Here is a 25841-nt window from a genome sequence, read left to right as displayed (position 1 = left end):
GTAAGAACTGTTTCGAAAATCTTTTATCAATCTCTACGTTCGTTCGCGAATCGGTGAATTTAAATCTTAATCGAGACTGCGCCAAATGCGACAAAAATGCGTGAGAAAATAATCGACAACTTTTCTACTCTCTTTTTTCTTAAAAGCGTTGCGGCGGGACCAACGCTGTAATTATCAAAAAATGAAACACGAGAAAATATACAATAACATGATAACATGATATTGACGAATCAATGATGACGGATGTACTGGCAATTCGTATCATTAATTGCGTTATTGTTTACATTAATTGTGCCATTTTTTATATCACACACACACACAATCGCATTATTTGTATTTATATATTATTCCCCTCTCTTCCTTTGTCCATTTGCATGTTACTATCTGCGGTTATTACTTTATTCGAGTCACGCAAGGACCTTCGGTAGCCTACGTATTTGCGACCAAACAACTTTATGTACCCTGCTAGCGGACACTACTAGTTGCTGCGTGATACGGCTCCGGCTCCGGCGGAACGTGCGTGACTAATGCCCCGTAAGTGTGCGTGTGTGTATACGTTTCTCTCTCTCTCTCTCTCTCTCTCTCTCTCTCTCTCTCTCTCTCTCTCTCTCTCTCTCTCTCTCTCTCTCTCTCTCTCTCTCTCTCTCTCTCTCTCTCTCTCTCTCTCTCTCTCTCTCTCTCTCTCTCTCTCTCTGGCGCTCTCGAATAAATGTCTCTGCGGTGTGGTTCGTGACAATGACACGACAGTTAGCGTGGTACCACCGAGCAGCGGGGGTCGCCGTAGCTCCTGCGGGGGTCCATCATGAAGCTGGTCCCAACACCGTCGGCTCTCACGCATGTGCCCTTACGCCCTCCTGCTCTCTATCGCCCAGAAAGTCTCCCTTTATTTCTCTCTTCTTGCCAAGAGTCTCTGATAAAGTTTGAGAATCAGAGACCCCCTGTCGAGCGACACAGGAGACAATGTCGCTTCGTTGTTGCTCTTGACACCCACATCGTGCCTTTCCGCTCCCTCATCTCTCTCTCTCTCTCTCTCTCTCTCTCTCGATAAAAACTCTTATTTTTTTTCTAATTCAACCTGGTCGTTATCTGACTCTGAAATCGAGTCAGCCTATACATTCTCGTAATTCGATTTCCGTGTCATGTGTTCGTTACATGTAAAGTGTGTTGCCTGGACAAAAATGCCGTCGTTCTTCATATACGACTAATGTCCCACACAGCTATATGTCTTTTATCTATTGACTCACGGGGGACTGAATTGATTTGATTCTAACGAATCTGCTGGTTAGCGATTAAATGCTTTTTGAATTAAACGCCATCGAAAGGATCGACGAACACTTACAAAAAGAAAATATTTCAGAGTAGACAGAGATATCGATCATAAATATTTGCAATATTGAAAGAAATAAAGTAGAAAAAATAATATCGCGAGGAAAATCCTTCAAATTATCCATTTTTTGATCGCTTCGTAAAATTGCCCCAATTTTTCGACTCTCAATGCGCGAAATTCGCAAATTTCCAGCCTGATTCGAAAGATTCGTCTCGGTGTTGGAGAGAAAATTAATCGTCGGTAACGTTGAAGAGTAGACGAATGCGAGGGAAAGGGAGGCAAATACAAAGAGACACAGAGACGGAGAAAAAGAGAGCAAGAGTGAAAGAGAACGGAGGCACATAGTGTAAAGAACGAAGAGAGGAGAGGCGTGGCGAGAAAGACGCGAATAGCAGGTCCGGGGAGATTAAGATGTCACACGTATACCCGGGGACAAATACGCCGGGCGTAGAATACGTGCTGCAGCCGCCGATCGAGGAACTCTGAGGAACCTGCTGCGCTCGTGCCACCTCCGGCCTCCGGTCTCCGGTTCGCGTCGACCGGAGCGTCGTCCGAGTCGCGACCGACCCACGAAGGGAATGAGAAGAGGGTACCCTCCGCTGGGCGGCGGCTGCCTATCGGGGATCCCGCATTCCTGCCCGCCGACTCGCGCACGTACAGATAATAAGCCCTTAACTGCAGATAAAACCCTTGGTGCACCTTCGCGATAAATCGCGATCGAAGAATCGCGCTCCGTTCATCTCGAGCAACAGTCCAATTGAATTCGTCGAGTCAGATCCGCAACGAGTCAGAGCTGCAACGTATACGTTTACCATTCAATTGGAAAACGCGCGCGATTTCGGAAGACTGTCCTAGACTGAATTCAAACAAACACCCGTGAGGCCGCACGGGCTCATTGCACAATTGCATTTGTGTTTTCGATACGATTTATTTTTCAAGGGCGATCTTTCTATTTTCTTATACGAAGAAGAAACGTCGATCATCGTCATTTGTTATCATCGTTCACATATCTCTGATACATTGTAAGACACACGTTGAAATTATATCAATCAAATGTGTGCGTTAACACTATACCTTCTCTCATTGCTTCATGATGATGATCACGCGCGATTCTCTTCCTAGTTTCTTCTCTCTTGTTCTCTCGTTCATTCCGGTGCTTCTCTATCATCTTTATTCCCTCTCTCTCCCTCTCTCTCCCTCTCTCTCCCTCTCTCTCTCTCTCTCTCTCTCTCTCTCTCTCTCTCTCTCTCTCTCTCTCTCTCTCTCTCTCCCTCTCTCCCTCTCTCCCTCTCTCTCTCTCTCTCTCTCTCTCTCTCTCTCTCTCTCTCTCTCTCTCTCCCTCTCTCGTTCTCTCGCCTCCCTCGTCTTTCCCTCGTCTTTCCCGTCAACTCCTCCCGTTTCGTCGTCTCCGGCCTACCTGACCGCTTCTCTTTTTATTTTTACACAGGCTTCCTCTTCGTTCCGCCTGTTACCGGTCCCGCTGTCTCCGTTTTATAAGCGTATGCACGCGCGCATTGCTCGAAGAGCCGAGAGGCTCTTAATCTTGGCACCATTCCCCGGGGAGATTGTAATCTGAGATTCAGGTACGAGGTACGCCTCGGGCACCCACGAGGAGGCACCTACCTACCTACCTACCTACCTACCTACCTACCTACCTACCTACCTACCACTCGCGAGTGTGCCTAACGAGATCCATCTTTATTCTACCTCGAATCGCGCGCTCTCCCGACAGCCGATCGCCGTGCAATTGCCCGATTCGTGCCGGACTTAATGGAGTTTATTTGTAAAAGCGATGGATAATTTATTTGTACACGATGCCCAATTTTTCACACACGCGGCACTCGAGCCTTCCAATCTTCTTCGTTGTCGCGCCTTATGCGCGTTAATTTTTCATTTCAAAAGAGACTACGTCACGTTCCTCTTTATATAGATATACTTCTTAAGTTTATTATACTAATTACCTTCGCCCCGTTCACTTATATCATATTTTATCGCGATGTAAATTAAGTCTGCACAACTCAACGCACCGTTCCTGCATGTATGTACCGACAAAAGATTATAAAAATAATGTTATTCCTTTATACGAAGCAAACGAATGATCGTTTGATCTGACTGGAAACGTACGAAGACGACTCCGACGTGTACGTCACGAGTTACAAATTGTTGTAACTCGGCGATATGCTCGGCGAAACTGTTGCGTCGATTGTGCCTCGCACAATTACTTCAGGCTGTCGTGAGGGCTGCCGCAAAGAGGACTTGTACCGTGCTCTTCCTTCTCCCTTTTCCCTTTTCCCTATTCCCTCTTTCCCTTTTCTCTTCTTTTTTCTATACGGGACAGCATCAGCGCGCGCACACGTTATTCCGTCGCGCTATATGTATCTCGAAGCAACAAGTAGTATCGTTCTAGCATACCTGCCACACTTAAGTCGATATAGCTAAGTTAGCCTCCTTGTTAACCCCCAACCTCCTCCAACGTCCCCGATGACGTTTCTCGTTCCTCTTCAACTATGAGAATAAGTTTACGGAGTTTATTAGAAATGACACGCGTCTGTAAGTTAATATAGTTATTTCTACACATACGTAGAGAGAGATAATCATAATCATGAAAGATGTGCCTCTCGACGAGACGAATGTATCATTGGCATCTGATTGGCAAAGATAGAAATGTTTTTCTCCCGGCGGAAATCAAATACACGTGTTTGATCCTTCCATATAGAATTTCCCTTGCACGCGCAATCGCGCGACTGCAAGTTCGCACGACGCAAAGAGAGAAAGTGAAATTCGTACTCGAGACTCGAACATTTACGATCGAAGGATTCTGATTAAACTGGCTCAAGCGATGTTAATTTGGTGACAAGTACAGCCGGCAGCGGTTTTACCGTCGTCGCCAATCGATTCCTCGCTCGAATTTTTCCATTATCGTAATCCTCGGGACGCGCAAAAAGTCGCGGATCTCGCGGATCTCGCGGTTTAGCGACTTTCCCGAGTCGAGTTGAAGAAAGTCTCTCCCCGCTACGTGAGCCTCCCAAAACTTTCTTTGCGAAACTTCGATTTCGATACCACCGCGCGAACATCGCGGTGCGACGCCCAATCAGAAGCAGTCGCCGAGTGAAAACGATCGCGTCCGTTTAATCCCGTGCTCGGCCGGCGTGCACCTTTGCTTCACCGATCTCGATTTCTTTGGATCGAGGATCCGCAAACTGGAAAAATCGTCGGACCACATTTTATCCGCGATATCCAGTCCGAATTGGCGAAAATGCTCAACTCGCATTAACTGATGTCCTCTAATTTAACAAACGCACACGACTTGTACGAGCCCGAGACGTGTGCAACGTCCTCTCTAAAATGTTCCGTTACTGTTTTATTTTGTTACATTGACTTCCGCGATCAGTGACGAATAAGCGACAATTGCTTCGACAAAAGCAAGAGAGCGTTTAATGCTCGTATTAATGTTAATTAAATTGAATATGACAGTTTTAGGAAAGGAGGAAAAGCCGCGGGAATAATGGTGTTAACATTAACAAAGGCCTCAACGGTCCAGCGATCTTTCGCGGAGACACCGCAGGTGCTACTTGCTCGTGAAATAGATCGTGCGGCTTCAGGTGTCTCCTTAGCTGCAGTTTCATTTCCTTTTTTTCTCTCTTCCTTTTTTATTCTCTACGAGACTCGCGCGCGCCGAGCAAGCAACGCGCACCATCGACAGGACAGGTGAGAGACCCAAACTCGACATACTTCGATGATCTCCGGGCCGAGCGTAATCGAAAGGCACGCGCCGTGATGGGATTCACCCTTGATGATAAAACAAAGCAAGTAATTTTATGCGCCAGTGGATTGCAATCTCGACGATCGATCGGCAATCAAACTTTTTCAACGACAAGAATCACGGTCGTTTCTTCTTACGTCAATCAATACGACGCTAAAAGACACGTTTGGCCGTAATGGTCAGAACAGAACGAATATATCAATCCGTGCGGATTTTAAACATCGGTCTGATTTTCTTCTTCTTCTTCTTCTTCTTCTTCTTCTCTTTATTATTATTATTGTTATTATTATTATTTGATAGTTGTAAGGAATTTCGAAATTTATCATCGAGGTCGCGAGATCGCAACCGGTCGTAACGCGTTAATCGGGACGTGTCGCTGCGCCGGGTGCGGAATCGAAATTATTCGACTAGTCCGTGCAGTCTGTAGCAGTACGGACGCTGGACGTTTGTTTTTCAGCGAATGATGCGACTCCACAGGCCGCTAAAAGTAAACGGTCCAGTGGGCTTTAATGATGAACGGTGGTCACGTCGAATCCTCGGAACGAGCCCAAGGCGGCCGGCTTTTTGATATTGGGGCCCCCCAACAACGCATTAGGGCTCACCTGCTCGACCTCTTCGTGCTCAGAGATGCATCGTGCGCATTTTGGTTTTGTCGGTTCGTTGAGAAAAAGAGAAAGAAGGAAAGAAAGATGACGGAAAGAAATAAGGTAGCATCTTTTTCAAGAGCGCTGTGCAGCACCTCGGGCAAGGAAACACACGCCGTTCAACCGTATGGCCGCCCTTTACGGAAGGGGAAGGAGAGCTAGAAGAAGAGACGAAAAAAAAGAAAAGAACAAGATTGATGAGCTTGCATCGGGAGCTTACAATAATGCAGTTGAACTGACGCGACCGCGAAGAGGATGTTGAATACTAACTAATACGAAAATACGGGAAAGGGAAAATTCTCTGGTAGAGAACGCATTGGTCGGTCGGTCGCTCTATTGAAAAATTATTCGGAAGCAATTGTCTTAGCTGCGCGACATACACGCACTTGAAGAAGAACAAGGACCTTCAGAGTTTAATTTGCATTTTGCATTCAGTTCAATGGATATCTCGAGATGAGAGAAACGACCGCGTTGTGAGGGTCGATCCGACTCCGGCGCCATCACTGAGAACGATAATTTGTCTCTCTGTGAAACGAAACGGATATTCCACGATGTACGCGAAAGATTGCTTTCAGGAGGGAAGAATTGGTATATTGTTAGTAGTATTGTTGGCAGTGCTTTGCGCAGCAGGTGCAGGTTTGTAGTTGTGATCTACGATCAGACGACCTATCGAATCTGTTGAGGGTCCGCTACTGGAATTTCCCGACGTTGGGAGGGGAGTTTGGGTCTCAGATAATCAATCTGTCTACCGAAGAAATCATTTAGTTGTGTGAATTCTTCCGTCGAAAACGCTACCTGGGGGGTGTTCTGGACCAGAAAATGCCAGTCATACTCGAAACGTCTGCTGCACCTGCGGCTCTCTGAAAAGACCGACATTTAACAAATTCTTCGAATAACTCGCAAGAGGATCCACCGCACACGATGGATATCTAGGAATATCGCTATTATCGCGAGCAAGAGGAAAATATTAAGTCTGATTCTCCAATGTGTACACGATTATGCATAAGATATTTGTGTAATCGCACAAACATTTTTGTATATTTATTTATTTATTTATTTATTTATTTATTTATTTATTTACTTTACTATTTATTATTACTTTCTACAAGTGGCACATTGCGCTTAATCTTGGTCTTGATCTTACTTCTAATCTATGCTATGTTGTACGTAGCGCGAGCAATGCGTTAATCGCGCTTATCTCGCACGTGATCGCGCGGACATCGCGCGGATTCTTCGCCCGAGAGAGACAATCGTGCAATCGTACGCGAACGTTCTCGACTTTCCGCGGCGCGCATTTCGCACAGCACTTCCACGTGTCCGGCGCTAATTAACGCTCCGGAAGACGAGCTTCCCGTCTTCCGCCACTAATCCAGAGTCGTAAAGCCCGCTCGCTAATGCCCCGGCGCGGCGCGGCGCGGCGCGGCGACTCGAGACTTAACGGGGTGCCTCGCCTATTCTCCACCAGCGAGACAAACAGCGGACGAGGGTACATCGTCTAAGAGGGTAGGCACTTCCGGTCAGCTAGCTTCCTGCCGGTCGCGTAACTTACCTCGGCTCGGGTCGGAAGTTGCCTCGACGAAACACGCGGGCTCCATTCAGGTTTAAATTTATCGTTTCTTGGTGCCAATCCGCAACAATCCGAGCCGAGTCGAGATTCTAGGCCGAACGAATAAGAATTTGGGAGTTCAATGAGTGACTACTGAATTTACCGGACTTGAACTTGCTCCCTAGAAGAGAGAACGCTTCTCTCCGCTTATGAGTGAAACGTTGAATAAGTCGAAATGTCACGCTCGTCGTCGGAAAAGGAGCTTCTCGACGAGCAACAGTAGACAGTAGACAGTAAAATGAAAGTTTCAACCGATGTATAATAAATTCTTTGAAGCTTCTTTAGCTTTGTTTGCGCAACTCATTGGTCGCGCATCTTGCGTCGATGACTATCGCCTTCAGCACAAGTTTTCTGTAATACGACTTTTTAAACGGAGCCTCGCAGTCAGAAGAGTTTCTCGCTGACTTTACGACTCGGCGGTATTGTTACGATTACGAGAGATAACGGAGAGATGCCTCTGAGGATAATTGCATTCTTTTCGACAAATAGTGCCGATCCGTTTTGGTTGTTCGAGACTCGTTCGAGAAAGTCATGAGAACGACGGAAAACGAAGCAACCGCTTCCGCGTCTCTTCGCAGGCCTCTTCCGAGAGACGCTCGCGTGAGAAAGTCTCAATCTAATAAATTCATGAAGGAACGTCGTACGGTCTGGCCGCCCGCGTTCTCACAGGCCTTCGAGAATATCGAAGCGATTCCTACGGTTTCCGTGTGATCTGCCGACCGCAAATAGCGAAACGGTAACGCCAGTCAGCGGCCTTGCGTCTCCGTCAAGATCAAGCGGGACGCGTCTACCGACACGGATTGTGTCGTAAGGCTACTACACGCAGCCTACCACGAACCGAATATCGAATCAAAGTGGATTTACGTAAGTGAGACGTAGGTAAGACCGCCGCCGCCGCGGGGTGCCTCTCATCAGGATTTAAAACCACAAACGCAATTTGGAGCGAGATTGCGGTACGTCGAGTCACACTTCGCACGATGTACTCGCTGCGAGATGTTACATCCGCACGAAGGTGAGCGATGATGTTGTGTGTGTGTGTGTGTGTATAATGTTGCGCATCTTGATCCTCCTATCCTCTCTCCCTCGATATCTCGCTGTCCTATTCTACTCTTTGCACCTTATGACAATTCCGACTTTGATGAGATCCATAGTAGTACTAACAACAACAAAGATTGATTCGTATCTCTTCAAGGCGCAATTTCTTCGGTCTCTTCACGTCAATCTCTGAAAACAAGAGTACGAAGAGCGAATTTCTTCGTCTCTTTCTCTCCTCCTTTTCCTCTTTTTCTTTCTTCTTTTTCTCTTTTTGCATAAGTCTGCCGTAAGTGGAACCGTCATTTGCTGGCTGTTGCCAACAACCGAATGTTCCGAATGTTTCTTCTCCGATGAAGCGTGCTGATGAAATATCAATTCAAATATCAAGGTCTCAAGCGTTGACCGTTGTTGAGCAGTTCACGTGTGTGTGTGTGTGTGTGTGTGTGTGTGTGTGTGTGTGTGTGTGTGTGAACACCGCCTAATATACGCGTACGCGTAAGATCGTTCGGGCTATGAATGAAATCGCGCGTGGCGCATCCTCCGCCGGTGGTGGGAGCCGGCCGCGGCGCGGCGCGGCGCGGCGCGGCGGACGTGCGCGTGTGGGTGGTAGCACGCGATTCAAGTCGTCGTGGCGAGCGCGGCGTGCTGCAGCGTGTGGCGTGTGGGAACGCGCGATGCGGCAGGGAAAACGCGCGCGTGCACTACGAGACAGAGAGAGAGAGAGAGAGAGAGAGAGAGAGAGAGAGACGCCAGAGAAGCGTAGGCGGAGTCGCGTTCGTTCACAAGCATCGTCGTCGCTCGCACATGCGCCTTATTAAGGTGCCTCCCACAACGATCGCTCGACTCGAATCCGGAGAATTCGTTGCACGCCAACGATATCGTCGTCGTCGCTCGCCGTTATACGGCGCGAGGCGCCTGCGATTCCGCCTTCGATAGGAGTAAAAAAGAGTAGGTGAAAGAAAAAGAAGGAATAAATTCGAGCGCGAGTGCTGTTCTCTCGGGGGACGGGACACGGGAGCTTCGCGCGCTGTTAAGGGCGCTGAAAAATCGTGAAAGTATCGATGAAGTGATCGCAGTCTCATTTGCGAGAACTGGCGAATGCTCGGACGTGCGTGCCTAAGAGACGATCTCTAAAGTCGGTGTCTCTCCTTTTTGTCGGCGAGAGATGGTCTCGCTTCGTTGGGACAGATCGCACGGCTTTCGTCCCGGGGATCGAGTGCACTGGTTTGCATGATTCGGTCCACTTCGGCGCGCGATTGATCGCGCCGCAGTCGTGTCACACCGCAAACACAAATCATTATCATTAGAGCATCGGTGACAGAAATCTGTCAGAGCGGTCACCGAGCGAATAAAGAATGTCACGTCGATGACGCGTCGTGGACGCGCGCGGAGGCGCACTGAAAAGCACGATTTAGACCTAATTTCAGCGCGAGAGTTCGCTCTCTCGTTTCTGTCCGGCGAGCGGCGCGCGGGTTAGGCACACCTCAGCATCTCGGAGTCGAAGCGGAAACATCTTCTGCTGGTTAGAGAGAGAGAGAGAGAGAGAGAGAGAGAAAGAGAGAGAGAAAGAGAGACAGAGAGAGAGAGAGAGAGAGAGAGAGAGAGAGAGAGAGAGAGAGAGAGAGAGAGAGAGAGAGACAGACCAAGAGAACGAACACCTTCCCCCGATCCACGTGCAGTGACTCGTGGCGTCACTCGATCACTCGTTCGTGTTTGGGAACGCGACGCGTTTTCACGCGCACGGTCGCGGGCCGTCACAGTGAATCGCATATCGATCGAGCCGTTTCACCGGAGGTGGTGAAACGTATTCGCAGCGAGAGAGAAAATTGAATGAGAACGAGGAAGGCCGAGAAGGACCACCTAATGCACGCGATCGCAATAAGATAAATATAAATCGCGATGGGTGGGCGCTGGCGCCTTTCTGGCTCACGGCACGGGTTACGAGTCGCACACCTTGTGGGTCTCCCCATAGGGAGTCGAGCCTTTTCCGAGCCGTTGTCGCCATAAGGTGGTACAGGGCTCCAGCCGCGTGTGAGAATCCATTCCGCGCTATTTCACAGGAGTCGCGGGGGGCTCCTCTCCCGCCTCCCTCCCTCTCTCTCTCTCTCTCTCTCTCTCTCTCTCTCTCTGCTTGTTCTTCGTCCGCTTCTCATTTCTTCGTGTTTCGGAAGTTTGTTCTGTTGTTACGTCCTACGACGTAAATTCAGACCACCCCATGACAAGTTTGCGCTTTCAAGGGCAGAAGGGAGGGGGGAAGAGAAGGACAGAAATTAGCCCGCCCCAAGAGGAGCGTCTCTATTATTAACGCGTTCGTTAAAATAGCGCAATCACATCGCTCTTAGCGCATGATAATTATGACAATTTTGAATCATCGCTTGAAAATGTTACGATACACTGTTGTTGCCTCTTTCCACAAACTCTCTTCCCTCCCAGTTTCTCTCACCTTGAAACTGAGTGTGTGAGCCATTGTGTGAGCACTTTAACAACTTACAATATTATAATAAGATGAGCAGTTTTGATTCTCGTTAGCACGCAGGTCAGATTTCTCCGGACAGTGAAGTGAACACTCATTTTGTACGGCGCTAACTGGCCGATAACGGAACTCGTTCGTGGTTGAATACACCGCTGAAAGTTTCCTGACGGGGCCGGAGGCTTTTGTGGCATTAGCGGCTATCGAGTCGTACGAAATCGCGTTGAATTTGACAAACAAGCGAGTTCGATCGGCCGCGCGAATCGCGCGACGTTGTTGGGCGCGGAGGAGCGGAACAGATGCGAAGAATCGCGTTCGCGTGCGATTTAGAAACCCCGACGGTTATCGTGACATCGGTTATCCCTCACACCGGCAATAATTAAGACAATCATCAACTTTGGCAACTTTGGCATCCAAAAGAAGTCATTGTATCATGAAGCATGAAGATCTTTTCACTCATGTACGCTCTGTTTCCCTAATACGTCGTCATTGGATTCCCGTCGAATTTGCCAACTTGCCAATATGTTCCGTCCTCGCTTTCTCTTCTCACGAAAGTGACGGCTGCAGTATACGCCTTCATCAAGGATCATCTTTGAGGAGAAACGGTCAACCGCGCGCGTAGTCCTCGCGCGAGTCCTGCCGCGACCGCGACGGCGACGGCGACGGCGACGGCGACGGCGACGCGAGCGTTCGCGCGCCGCGTCTCGCATCCTACGTGGCGCTAGCCACGTCTTCAGGGCCCGCGAGCGAAGGTGGTGGATTAGGTGGAGGAGCCGGACGAGAAAGGTTAAATAGGTGTCTGGTGGTGGTCCTCGAAAGGTGGGTGTACTCGTTAGTGTGTGATCCCGCCTACCGTCCAATGCGGTGGCTGGTTTCCCAAGGGACTCCCTGGTCTCTCTCTGGTGCGGCTTTTCGAGGTCCCTCGCCGTTCTCCCTCCTTCTTCCTGCCGTTGCTTCCCTCCGCGCACCACGGTGTGAGGAAGACTCTCCTGTGTGTACGTGTGTGCCGGCTAGTGTTGTGCCGCGTGTGTACGTGTGTGCACGTGTACGTGTGTTGCTTTGCATCGCTCGCGCGATAATAGTCAACGGGTGGGACCCCCTTAACGCGCGCGCTCTCCTCGAGATCGCCCGAGATGCCGGTCGTCTGACGAGGCCCGCCAGTCCACGGAGCATCGCGATCGACGATGGATCGATCGTCTACCTGAGCGATTTCGAGCCGGATTTTTATCGCTCAGCCGGACCTGGACTTTTGGGAATAGTGGCCGTCTGGAAAGGAGCCGTCGAATGTCCAGGGAGCTGTCAGCTGTCAGCTGTCGTTTGTGAGCTGTCATCGTCGTCCGGTCGGAAAATTCCGGACGGAAAAAAGACGCGCGAAAGGAGCTTGCGTCTGCCTGCGATCTTTACGTACCTGCGAGCCTCTACGTGAGAATGAACCGTGCTGATTCTCTGACGATACGCCTCAAGGAGGCAGTGCGAGAGACAGTGTGCCTTCGCTCGTGAAATTCTGTCCCCTTTTGTCCCCTTTTGTCTACTGTTACCTACGGTACTGTTGACTCAGTTGATTCGCGGTGTGACACTGGAGCCCCAATTATTGGTCGCTGCGACGTCGTCGATTTGGCTCGTCGATATCTTGACCGCGAGTTCCACGACCAGCACGGGCTTGCAACGAAGCTGTCAAATCGTCTTACCGATCTCGCCCGCAATAGTCGCAATAGCCCGAGCTCCTCCGGCTGAATGTTATCCGACTTATTCGATTAATTACGATGACACCTCCTCACCAATGTCACGATGACGAGCCGTTTGGCTTCAAGCTGAACACACACGCACCGCAAGAGAGTAAAGTGCGTTTCTCGTTCTAAGAGAAGGATCGATGACCGATCGAACGTAAGTAAGGACTAATCGATAGTGAATCGCGACTGGCGCGACTCGGCGAACTTACAATTTGTTTGTCGAACTCTGGAGCAAGATGCTGTTCAAAGGCAACAGTTCGCGGTTGGAGCTGCTGATAGGCAAGATACAGGCGCACAAGGAACCGTCGCAGGACGAGCAACACAAGTCCAAAGGTCCAAAGATAACTTTACTCTCTCTCTCTCTCTCTCTCTCTCTCTCTCTCTCTCTCTCTCCCCCTCCCGTTTCAGCCTGATTTTCATTTATCCCAAGTCGCGACTTTTTTATTTTTTTACTACACTTTTCAACGTAAAGTTTGACGTCATATCGTCGCCTCTTCATCTCGTCCTTCGACTTTTTATTCACCCTCTTCGACACTATTAAACTTTGCTCAGATTCAGGTGAGAAATTCCCTGCCAGGTAGATTCGCCAGATATTGAAAGAAACGGAATTATTGGAATGCAAATTGGATATTTTGAACAGCATTCATTTGTAACAGCAGAATGCAACATAATTTTATACTTTGGAAAACAACAATCATAAAAATTACAAGTATTTTTGCCTGACTTGGTTGCAGTTCGCGTGCGGACCGTTTCCAAGAGAAATGTACAAACGAAAAATCATTAAAGTAATAAATTTATACCCGTTCTCATATCACTTGAAACGTAATCTCGACACGCAACGTACGTCCTTCCTTCTGACGTTTATTCCTGGCGCGTTGCCTCGGTCAAAAGTCACTAAGACTAATTACATATTATTCAGTAGACACGTGCCGAAATGTCACGCTGTCGGGGATACGCAGAATCTGATGGCTCGGTACGACACGCATTACACATTATTTATATTCTTATATGTCAACGAAATTAGCGTAAAATAAAATGAAATTAGAAGAATAGCGAGCAAATCGGATGAAATAAAATTACGATAAAATTATCTGTGACCTAAGTAATATAAACTTGAACGCGCGAATTGTCGAATCATCCGCACGATCGTTCGCACGTAATAAATCTCGCGATTTATTACGTGCGCGAACGATGCCAGCCGTTTGCTCAGGATGAATCGATCGAAAACCTTCTCGCGCATTTCTCCGGTGTTTCCCCTAAGAATTCTTCGAAGAATTTTCGGGCTCTCGCGCGCCAAGTCCTCAAAGGAGTCGCCGGTTGCCGGTGTAAATTGAGCCTAGCTTGAGTCAGCGTGAAATATTGTTACTCGCGCGACTCCATCCCTCTGACAAATGTTCATCCTTGCGCAATAATTATATCCCATCTATAGTCACCCCATCTATAGCGCGTGTGCATACACGCGGCGGCCATGCACGTTATACCTTTGCGCATGTCGCGATTGATGACGTTCGCCAAGGAACAAGTTGATACAAAATGGTCTTCTGACGAGCGCGCTATTAAACTCTGTCGTCGGCAACTGAGCGGCGATAATTTTGCCGCGTGATTGCGAGTAGACGCGGCACGAATATTCATCCGCGAGATCGCTGACCGGTGTCAAGCGCGCCAATGTCAATGCTCGAATCGGTCACGCGTGAAATCTGAGAGTTTCGCGATCGGCACAGTGGCAACCCGCGGCCAAGTTTACATCGAACGGCGAATGCGTCCGGGATTGGGATCTACACCCGGAGGAGGATAAACGCAATATCGATACGTCACATGTCGAATGTCGGCGACATGGAATGGTAACGTAACGTTACGTCGAAATTAGCGTAATGAGAGAGAGAGAGAGAGAGAGAGAGAGAGAGAGAGAGAGAGAGAGAGAGAGAGAGAGAGAAAGCGCTACTCAATTCGGATCGGTTGAGAAAGAGAGGGAAACGCGCGCGACTTCGCGCGCGCGCTGCGCTACGCCACTGGCGCGAAAATCCGCACGAGGCGTTGGGACGCGCGGCCCAACATAAGTCACAATTAACGAAAGCGTTAAGCGTCGGGGCCCCTATTAATAAGCGTCGTCGAAGAGTCCTATAAATAGTCGACGGAACGCGAGGCGACAACAGCAGCCGCGTCAGCGAGACGCGAAACGATGCGACGCGGCTTCGGCAGGTCGCGCGCGGACGCGGGCGCAGGAGGAGCGCCGCGCAGCGTCGCTAAATGCGCCTATTTTCGCCACGATGACACATCGCCGCGCCGCGGCCGATTGGACATGATCGCGAGCTAAATAAGAGTCCTCTCGATTCTCTGCCCCTCTTCCCCCCCCCCCTCCTCTCCCATTTCGAAGAAGAAGTCTTTCTTGGGCACCTCCCGCACCAACCACCCCTTGATTTCTCTCTTCTTCTCTCTTGGCACGAACGCACGAAAACGAACAATACGTATCATGATACCCGTGTGTCCGAGTCGATCAGACGAAAGATCAGAAGACGCGCCCTTTCGGGGTCTTATCTTTCGAGGGTCGAAGACGTCTTTCGTAGAAATCGCAAGTCAACAAATTGCAAGTATCTGGCTGACGAGATAATGTTAAACGCAAGTGTGCTATGGATCTGGAAGTTCTCCTGTTCCGTAGAAACTTGGCATCTCGGGATTTCCAGCGAAAAATTTCCGACCAACGTCCCGGCGAAGACTTCTCTTGATTGATCATCGTTGTGAAAATCATCGTTTGTTCATTTTTCCCAAGTCAGGCACATCGATAATTGAGTCTCGACGTGCATGCAAATCAATCGGAGGGTACACACGTGGGGTACACACGTTACCTTGTCTATTTATACCGTCGTAATTTAATTTGCCAAAAGGTCTAAGCGGAATGCACCCACCTGGGTGCTGCACGTGCGCCTCCTCTATCCCCTCCTCCTCGTCCAGTTCGGTTTATATTTATTGCCCGCGCGTCGATCTCGGTCGCGTTCCTCCACACCCACAGACAGAGCCTTTCTCCAATGTGGCTGTCAGCACCCCCGAAGAGACCCCGAAGAGATTAGAGCGCGTGAGTCAGTCGCGCGGTGCCAATTGGGCGATCGCTCCGAGATAGGTGCGCGCATATTGCGCAACTTGAGGAACTCAGGTCCGAGTGGCCCAAGTGTCCCTCGGGATGTCGACCACAAACGTCGTCGTATACCCGTGACTATCCTTCTATCCTCCCAACTTTTTCATCTCATCGAATCGTTCATAGATTTATTTACCCATTTTTTCGCTACCGCGAAAAATAAATTCTATGTCATTACAGTCGAGCGCGCGCGCTCGATACGTATAGTTTAATGTTGACTGTAGAGATTCGTGCGGCCGAATGACACGATGACAGTGTTATCCTTTTTGACCATGACGATGCCAGACACAAGGCATACTCGCAATCTCGTCGTCAAACTGCAAACTGCCTTTATTAAAGAAATTACGCTTACCTGAAAACTTGAAACTCCGAGTCGATTGCACGTGGCACGTGCTTCGACTCGGAACTAACGGTTAAATTTACACGCGTTAAGTATGGCGCTTGCATGTCCTTCTAGGAGAGGAAGAGAGATCAAGTCTTGAGGATGACTTGAGGCGTAGGTAGAGGATGCGAGCCATTTGCGCAGTAACCGAGACACCGAGACGCGATATGTCCGCGCGATCGCGCTCGTCGCTCGTCTCTCTGGGTGGCGTCTCTCTGTCTCTCGCGTGCGCGCGCGCGCGCGCGTAGACGGGATTCCGCAAAATCTCTTAAACCGACTCGTGGGTGTCGATCCATCGCCCGCGCCGGGGCCGACGACAAATGAGGAAACGGCCAACTAGCCGAGTCATTTCCACCGTTTACGAGTCGACGGCGACGCAACGGTCACTTCTCCTCTCTATCTCGAGTCGGTGGTGTGGGAGCTAGTCCTCAATTCCTGGCAATTATAAATTATTCATGCGGCCGGCGTGACTTCGCCGGAAGACACGCTCGCTCTCTCTCTCTCTCTCTCTCTCTCTCTCTCTCTCTCTCTCTCTCTCTCTCCCCCTCGAGGAGGATAGTTCGGTGATTTTCTGTCGGAGACGGAGACGCAGCCGCCCCTACTTGTGACCCTTTGCCCCAGACTCATTTGCTCATTTGCGCTTTGCGCCGAGCCGACCGAGGTCACCACTTCCGAATTGTTTCACGTGTCTTGAAGGTGTGTTATACCGTTACAATATGCAATTTCCGCCTAAGCACGGGGGAGGAAGTAACTTGAAGACGACTTTACTTGGGCTCATACGTTACGATCCGAGACACTCTCGTGCAAAACACCAAGCGCGCGCGCCGACATGCGGTGCGTTCTTGGCTGTGTCCTCAGGAATGAAACGCGCTGAGCCGCAAACTTGTTAATTCTAAGAAAGTCTAAGAAAATATATTAATCGTATCGATATTAAAAATTCATCTCTCTCTCTCTCTCTCTCTCTCTCTCTCTCTCTCTCTCTCTTCATGTATATATCTTATTGATCCATTTGATAAAAATTGCAATTTAACCTTTTGCTCTTCGGTCAACACGGTTTCTCGATCGACACGGTCGAATTTATGTAGGTAGGAATTCCGTAGGTAAAGATCTCACATCGCATCATCAAACGAACGCAAACATTCGGTCGGACTTGACGAAGGCTCGCTAGCCTGTGCTCTGCTGTGTCCTGCCGCGTGCAGGACGCGAAGCAAGGCTCGGGTTAATGGTACGGGTTTCACGGGTTTCACGGGGACTCGTGCTACAAGGAGGCGTACACGTACAAAGGCATAAGCGCGATAGAAGCCCGTAGTGTCGTTACGTTGCGTTACGTTACGTTACGTTGTTCGCGCGTACACGACACACGAGTTCGCGTAAGGTCGCGCCGTGAAGAACTGGCCGCGCTTGCGACACTCTCGAGCGAGCAATCCCCCGAAGATCTCGCCCGAGATAGTCCCGTGAGATGGTCTACCCGCTAGAATCATCGTGGAACGCACGACCGCCGATGAACGATGTCCGGTGCCAGTGTGTACACAGTCGAAGCGAAGTCGAAGTATTATATATACATTTATATACATTTCCGGTCTGCTTGCAGAAGCCTTGGGAACCGGAAGTTCATCGTGGCACAGCGAAGACGGTGGACCCAACTCGCGTCGCGGCGGCGGCGAAACGCCGTCCTCATGCGCGACGCCGACGTCGGCGAGTTTCCCGTCAGAACCTGAGGCCGACGCCGACATCGGCGGCGGCCACCCCGACGGCACTAACCCCGCTGCTCCTTACCCCTGCCAGTTTTGCGATCGAACGTTCCCTCGACTCAGCTATCTGAAGAAGCACGAACAGGTGAGAGCACCACGTAACAAGTCCATCCACGTTTTAACTATTTAACTATTTAACAACTATTTGCAGATTGTACACACCTACACGTACACACACATGTGTAATGTAATCATAAAAAAGTAAATACTTGACAATCAAGCGTGTATAAAACACACAGAGGGACAGAGAATTATTCGAGACGACAGACGACAGACGAGCGAAATAAAACTCAGAGCGAAAATCTCACAGTTTTCTTTACGCGGAGAAAGGGAAGAAGAAAGGGTCATTAATGAATGAACGCGAATAGAGTGAGAAGAGCATCACTCTAGAAGATGACTTTTGAACGTCTTGCTTAAGTCTTGATAAAGCGGAATGGGCTTGCTCTCGCCCGACACGCTATATAAATAATTATGCGAGAAGAGAGAAGCATTCGGTCGCGTGTAAAAGTAATCGTAGGCATCAGAGTATCTCTCTCGCGCGTCAATTTGCGCTAGCGGTTTCCGCGCGATCTGGCCCCCCCTCCCCCTCCCCCTAACCTAACCCAGCAGGTCAGTCGGACCTGAGAGAAGAGAAGAGAGAAGCTGCGCGACGCTAAAAGGATTCGCGTTCGTCACGGGCATTAGTATGCGCGACACGCAGCGCCCGCGTCGTCGAGTTCTCCTCTTTTCGCGCGGTGTGAAAAAAAGTTGGAGGTGTGATTCTGCGTGGTCCCGTACGGGCGGGTTAACGCAGCGGTTTCCACCTCAGGCTCAGGCTCAGGCTCAGGCAGGACCGAGTGGCCTGCCTGCGAGGGCAGACGCACGCGCGTGGCCGGTCTTTCCTCGGATTTCTTTTGTTTTGCATGGCGGTGGCATTAGCTCGTTTCTTCCGCGTCCGAGGCCGGCAATGCCGACGGGGGTCATCATCGGGTCAGAATCTGTAGCGTCGTGCCCATAACAGGTTGTACCGGTTATCAGGTTATTCGTCCAGGTGGCGGCCCGCCTTCGGCTGCTTGCTTCTTCCTCGCGTCAGCGGAGCCTGCTGAATGTACGTACGCGAGCGGAATCGCGCGCAGATATGACTCCGATAATCGAGACGCGCGCAAAAGTCCTTGCCTAGCAGCTAGCTGTCTGCTTCATAGCGACGCGCAATGCCGGCTCTCTCGTCCGACGAGAGAGAGAAAGGGGGGGGGGGAAGAGAGAGAGAGAGAGAGAGAGAGAGAGAGAAGACGTGGCGAGAGCAAAATTTCGATCCTCGCTGACTCGCTCGGTCATATTCAGCGAGTGTCAGCATGGACTCTCTCTCTCTCTCTCTCTCTCTCTCTCAGAAGAAGAAGAAGAAGAAGAAGAAGAAGAAGAAGAAGAAGAAGAAAAAGATGCTTGAAGCTACGAAATTATCAAGATGTGACGAAACGGATGGGCGAAAGACGGTCTAAAAATTTCGAAGTAACCGATTGAATTATTCTCGCTTTCGACACTCGACAATTCGTATTCGACATCGCGTAAGGACACACTTAATTTGCACTTTTGTTTAAAATTTGAAACGCGGTCTACGGATTCTCGATCCAGTCCATCCTTCAACTTTCAAGCTCAAGCTTCAAGCAATTGTCCGAGACAATGTCGTCGCTGCGACATCCCCATCCCTGCGTTTCGTTCGAGCCGCCGCGCCGTCCGCGCCGAGTACACCACGTCGCGCTATCGTCGACCCGTTCAACCGCCGTTCGCTGGAACGGTGGTCCTTCTGCTCCTCTTCCTCCACCACCTACTCCCCGACGGTCATCCGAGCGACAGACCAGACGATCACTTCGCCCATCGTCCAGATTGTCTCTTCAAAGGAGCCGACAACTCGAAAGTCGACCGCTCGGTCTTGTCGTACGTGCCGAGCTTACCTTGTCGCGCGCGCGCGCGCGGCACCGTTTCGTGGCCGACCACGGAGCGCTTTACGCGCAACAGAGCGCGCCACAAAGAAGGTGACTGTATGGGATCATATCGGTCAGCGTGATCTGGGTGGGTGACGCGTCTTCGCCACAGACGACAGAGAGAGAGAGAGAGAGAGAGAGAGAGAGAGAGAGAGAGAGAGAAAAAGACGTACCGTCGACGGTACTCTTCTTCTCCTTGCTACGAGCTGCTTCTTCTAGCATGAGTCCGCTCGAGCGCGCTATGGCTCCGCGTTAACTCGACGCTCTGAATTGAGACGTTAAGCTGGTGAATCGGCGCGGCGGTTGAATCGCGTCACGTACTCTTCTGGGATTTAAACGCATAGTCGGTGTCGGTCGGAAAATGCTCCAGAGGCACCTCTGATTTCATGAATGCGGTGGTCTCTGTAGATTGAAGGTAACAGGCGATACATGCTATAGTTTTCGAGACACGTTAGCGCAGCACTTGTGTGTGTATGTGTGAATACATTGACGGTACGTTACATCGAACAAATTTTATTACTGCTACTGCTAATACATTTCGTATATTACTGCGTCCCGCGCGCGCGCACGCGCATTCATACTTTTTTTAATGAGAAAATGCGATCGCGCGTGTAAAGATAATACTTTTCCTCAACCTCATTTTCATCGTTACTTTTCCACTTTTCATTAAGGACAAAATCGCGTAGGTAATCGCTGTGATATTGTAACTACAAAAGATAAACACGACGACCACATTGATTGCAGAGCCACGGCGATCAGATGCCGTATCGATGCAGTTGGTGCGCCAGGCTGTTCAAACACAAGCGCAGTCGAGATCGCCACGTGAAGCTGCACACCGGGGATAGACGATATCGCTGCTCGCATTGTGAGGCTGCCTTCTCCAGGAGGTAAGCGTGGAATCTTATCACCGCTACTCTCGCGGCACCTCATCATAGGCATGCAATCGGATATGTCTTTTTAGTTCTTAGAGATCAGCTAAATGTGCGAAAACGATGACTCACACACACACAGAGAGAGAGAGAGAGAGAGAGAGAGAGAGAGAGAGAGAGAGAGAGAGAGAGAGAGAGAGAGAGAGAGAGAGAGAGAGAGAGAGAGAGAGAGAGAGCGAGCATGCTCATGCGAAACTTTAGCAACCGCCCTTGCAAACCCCCAATTTATCGTGCTTGTTTATCGATGAGAAATTGATCTGTGAATTATCATGAAACACACACATATATATGAAAGGTATGAAACGATTGGATCAGGAATCTATAGTTAGGTTCGAGTTTGAGCCAAACAGATACACTTCAGGGACGGGAAGGAGGGCATAAATTGTGAAACACAAATTAAAGTCGTGAAACAATTGTTGCACGTCGCATGAGAAAATGACAACTGAAGAGATACAACTTTTTTCAATAAGGCACGGTAGAGAAAACGATCTTAATGAAGATGTTAATGAAATCAATTGTAAGCATCGATCACAGATTAAGGCAATACATAGTAAAATTGAAGATATATTGGGAGTACAAATTAGTTCGGTCCGTTTTTTTTGTGTTAAAAGATGTATTTATTTCAAAACAAAATGAATGAACAGATCAATTAAAGTATTTTCCATCGCTGGCTACTACTTTCTCCCATTTCTCAGGCAATTTTCGAATTCCATCTCGAAAAAATGACTCGTCTTTTGAGGCGATCCAAGTTTGGAGCCAATTTTCGATATCTGCGAAAGAAGCGAACCGGTGACCTGCCAAATCGTGCTGCATCCTTCGGAACAACCAGTAATCAGAAGGAGCAATGTCCGGAAAATACGGCGGGTGCGCCGTATTCATCCCATTTGAGCGTTTCCAAATATTTTTTTACGACTTTTGCGACATAAGGCCGAGCGTTGTCATGAAGAACGCCTTTCAACGTCTCTCGGACGTTTCAGTTCATAAGACACCCAATTTCCTTATTTTTNGGCTCGAATCGACGCGGCGGCAGCCATCGAAACGTGCAGTTAGAGTAGAGCGTGAAGAGCAGGTAGAGAGAGAGAGAGAGAGAGAGAGAGAGAGAGAGGAGGGGGAGGGGGTCGGGAAGCAGGGGAGGGGAGAGAGCGAGAGCAAGCGAGAGAGCTATAAGAGGATCTTTCAGCTACAACTTGGTAATTGAATCACGATATCTGAGTCGTGCATCAAAAAAGGATCGCGCAGAGGGATAATTCGGAATTTTGCCCTCTTCCGAGTATCGAGTATCGCGCCGTCGTCGCTCATTATCGCGGAAGGTGCACTTTCAAATTGGAGCAAAGTAACACCGCGAGTAGCAGCGCGCATTTGATGCGTAATTCATAGGTAGAGGTAGTCCGCCTCGCGAAGAGCTTTTTGAAACTACCCACTTAAAGGATAAATGCTTAATCGACTGTATCAAGGAGTCGCGCTCCCGACTGGATCGCAAATCAGTTGATAATTGAATCAGGAATGAAAATTTAAAAATGCGACTTAAATTATAAACTTCATCATCTGCGAGCCGAAGACGCGAGCGAATGCGCGCGTAAAGGGTGTTTCTTTTATGAAGCCGAGTAACGGTAAATTAAAGTCTAATAGAGCGAGAGGAAACTCGGCAGTAATTGAAGGCCCAACGCACAGGTCGCAACAAAGGAAAAGAATTTTATAAAAAGAAACCGGGATCCTCTTTCTCTCTCACACTCCCTCCCTTTTCTTTCTGTCAGGCTCGAAGGGCTTTCAATTGAAACCGTCTCAGTTAACAACAGAGAAAAGAATCTCGCAGACATACGCAAGACTAATCTTGCCGTTGCTCTCTGTCGCGTCCGTCCAATTAAATATTCCCTGCGCGCAAAGGTCACTGTCGCAAAATAACGACGTGAAAGAAAAAAACTTATCCTCTTCGATCTGTCGCGTTTCGTCGTACTCCTGAATTGACGGTGAAACTTTTCGCAAGCGCGCGCGCCTTGTATCGTATCGCTGAAAAGCAAGACAGAGACAGGAAGAAAGAGGAAGAGAGAGAGGGAGAGAGAGAGAGAGAGAGAGAGAGAGAGAGAGAGAGAGAGAGAGAGAGAGAGAGAGAGAGAGAGAGAGAGACAGAGAGAGAGAGAGAGAGAGAGAGAGAGAGAGACGTGTGAGTATAGTAAATCAGTTTCGCGACTGAGTTTATTTAACTTTTTGCCTCTTGCTGTATAATAATACTCGGATCATACACGCTATGTAGATCCGCGCGAAAATTTATTTCCATGTTTTCACAATCCAACTTTGCTCCGTTCTTCTTATTGCGCCGCGTTCTGCGGTATCGCTTTTCCACGTGTAGTCAAGCCACCGTGTCTCTCCTCTCTCTCTCTCTCTCCCTCTCTCTCTGTCCCTCTCTCTCTCTCTCTCTCTCTCCCTTCCGTTTCTTCTTTTCCGGCGCGTTCATGACGGCGCGAAAATACTCGCTCGTTGGTAACGTCATCGCGGTGTTTCGCCAACTCCAAAAATCGCGAACACTTGTGCCGTCCTACGAACGACGATCCACTCCACGTCAGTTCGGCCCGTCCACCGCGCATCGCCATCTCTCCCTTCCGCTTCTCACCGACCTTTTCATTTTTACGGCCACGCAACATATAGACGTTTTACGCGCCGCACACGTTTTCCACCTTACGACGCAGCGACACGCGTCGCGAACGGGCAGCTTTACGAGAGCGTATTTTCTTTTTGTTTCTTTCGAATGTTCTACAAACGTCGTAGCGCGCGCGCGCGCGCGCGCGAGAGCAGCACGGCCGACGGGGTAATGGAACCGGCCATAAGGGGGGGAGAGAGAGAGAGAGAGAGAGAGAGAGAGGAGCCCCGGCGAGAGAAAGAGGCTGCGACCGCAGTCACCGGCGGTATTCAGAACGGGGCAATAGCCCACAGACGGCAGCCAGCGCTTATTTTATGGGTAATGCATTCCGCCATCGTACATTTATTTTATTTCGCGATTTGCTACGGCTACGTATTACGCGCGCACGTCGCCGGACGTGCATGCATGTCGCTCGCGCAGGTAGCTGGGGCAGCCCCCCCGCTGCTGTTAAAGCACGCGGGATTTTGCCGGCCGCTCGTACAACGAGCCCGATATACGCATTCTTCTCGATACGCGTAAAAGACAGACGGAAGGACGTAGGAATCGCGATTTTAATTCCGTCGCGACGGCTGAACGATAACGCGTGGTCCCGCGTGATGTAACAGCGCGGAAGCTAATTACGCAATCTCCCCGTTGCGATGTTTCCGTTACCTCTCAGGAGAGCCGCGATAGAGCGAGCGACGAGATAACGACTTTACCCGCTGTTCTTTGTATTCCGCCTCGCGAGCGAGCGAGCGAACAAACGAGCGAGCGTTTACCCCGAAGAACGCGCCGTCGACCGGAATTATTGACCTCCGCTGTTCGTATTATACTTCGCAACTGTCGTGAGATCAAATTTAATTCCAACCTCGGTGAATGCCATTCGCTCGCTCGCTCGCTCTCATTCTCTATCTATCTATCTATCTTTATCTATCTCTATCTCTATCTCTCGTCCTCCCTGTCGACGGTGGCCGATTGAAATTACCGGAACGAACGACGTGTATCTCGAAGGAGGAAGAAGGAGCCGTGCGTTTCTCGTAGCGGGCCATTATCTGTGTACACACAGGCACATCCTCCTCCCTCTCTCTCTCTCTTTTTCCCTCTCGACGGGGGCACGGGTATTTTGTTTTGTCGGAGTAAACAGGAACGGCAATAATACCCGGTGTATCGCGAAGTATCGAACTATCAGAGCTCTCCGGCGGGACCAATATCGCGCGCTACGAAAATACGGAAAACGCGGCAAAGCCGGTAGCGACAGAGGCAAACAGATAAGCGGGGGAAGCCCGCCTAGCAGGGCAGAGGAAATGGAGGAGCGAGAAGGAGCGACGAAGAAAGTACGGCGGGCAGGCGGACGCGCGCGCGCGCGCGCGCGGCCGATTCCTTCCTCGGGATCCGCCGCCCCGTAATTCGATCGGCGCGACTCGCGTCCGACCTAACCGACTGAATATTGGAACAGCGTGGCGATGCTATCGGCGCGCGTACTCCGGACTTCGGATCGGAAACGGACATTGGCGAGCGCCGGCGCGGCGCAGAGGGGCGCGGGGAGCGCGTGATAGCTTGCGGATGCACGGCAACGATATATTGCTCTCTATCTTTCCCCTTTCTCCGTTCTCTCTTTTGTCTCCGCGCGGAAGCGGAGTAATTTCTGTCATCATCCGCGCCGCGACACTGGCTGTGCCCCACGCGGCGCGAAGGGCGCACCCGTCATCCGGTCATCGCGCCGCGGCTCAATCGTCGCGGTGTGACCTCCGCTTCCGCTCTCGTGCATGAGAAGGGCAGAGAAAAGGATCGGCGACTGTGCCGCCGCCGGCGGCGGCGAAACCGGCGCGCGTCTCGCGCACGAGACGTGATTGAACGCATGCAAAATGCAGCCACGCGTGCGGCGAGAGATTTTTCTGCCTGTCCTTTTTTCTGTTTTCCCCTGTCTGGATATCGGCGGACGCTTTAATTCCCGGCAGCGGCGATCAATTCCGCGGCGACGGCGGAGCAGCGAGGATGAATGGTACGGAGCAACGTAAAATATCTCGCGCGCGCGGAATAGGCAACCGATAGTCAAATATTGGGCCCGGAAGTAGCGCGGGAAGACGGATAGTCGTCGTCGGCGGCGTCGGCGGCGGCGGCGGCTGCAAGAAATCGATTGTCTCACGAAGATTAATCGCGCGCGCGCACATGCGCGCACGTCTACGGATCGTCGTGCCTGGCGACAGAATTGATCGGCGCTTTGATCGCCGGTCCTAATTGAAAAGGTACGGCCGGGCCGCCGCGGGTCAAACCGCGCGGAAATAATTATCCGAGGTTGAAAAGCGGCCACATATCCCGTCCCATCTGTCAAACCCTGATGAACCCTCCGGTTCGCGTGCCGTAACCCCGCAAAGTGGAGAGCCAGTGACCCTTCCTCCCTACTCCCAGCCGCAGGCTCGCGTTTACGTTCCGTAAGACGCTCCGCAGCCTGTCACCTCGCCCGCGAAACCGCGATTAATAACAAAGAGTATAGAACGTAAG

At 50.2% G+C, this 25841-nt stretch overlaps 1 protein-coding gene across 1 annotated transcript in view; it reads left to right on the top strand.

Moving 5' to 3' along the window:
* L (zinc finger protein Lobe) overlaps positions 1-20687 on the top strand; it is a 74694-nt gene extending 54007 nt beyond the window's left edge. Inside the window, exons 5-6 of the mRNA XM_025300786.1 lie at positions 17679-17923; positions 20541-20687. Coding sequence (XP_025156571.1) covers positions 17679-17923; positions 20541-20687 — 392 coding nt within the window. The remainder of the gene's footprint in view (positions 1-17678; positions 17924-20540) is intronic.
* The last annotated feature ends 5154 nt before the right edge of the window (positions 20688-25841 follow it).

This window comes from Harpegnathos saltator, unplaced genomic scaffold, assembly GCF_003227715.2.
Source record: "Harpegnathos saltator strain DR-91 unplaced genomic scaffold, Hsal_v8.6 scaffold384, whole genome shotgun sequence".
Classification (NCBI taxonomy): Eukaryota; Metazoa; Arthropoda; class Insecta; order Hymenoptera; family Formicidae; genus Harpegnathos; species Harpegnathos saltator.
Note: the sequence above shows the minus strand (reverse complement) of the source record. Positions and strands in the feature narration are given on the sequence as shown.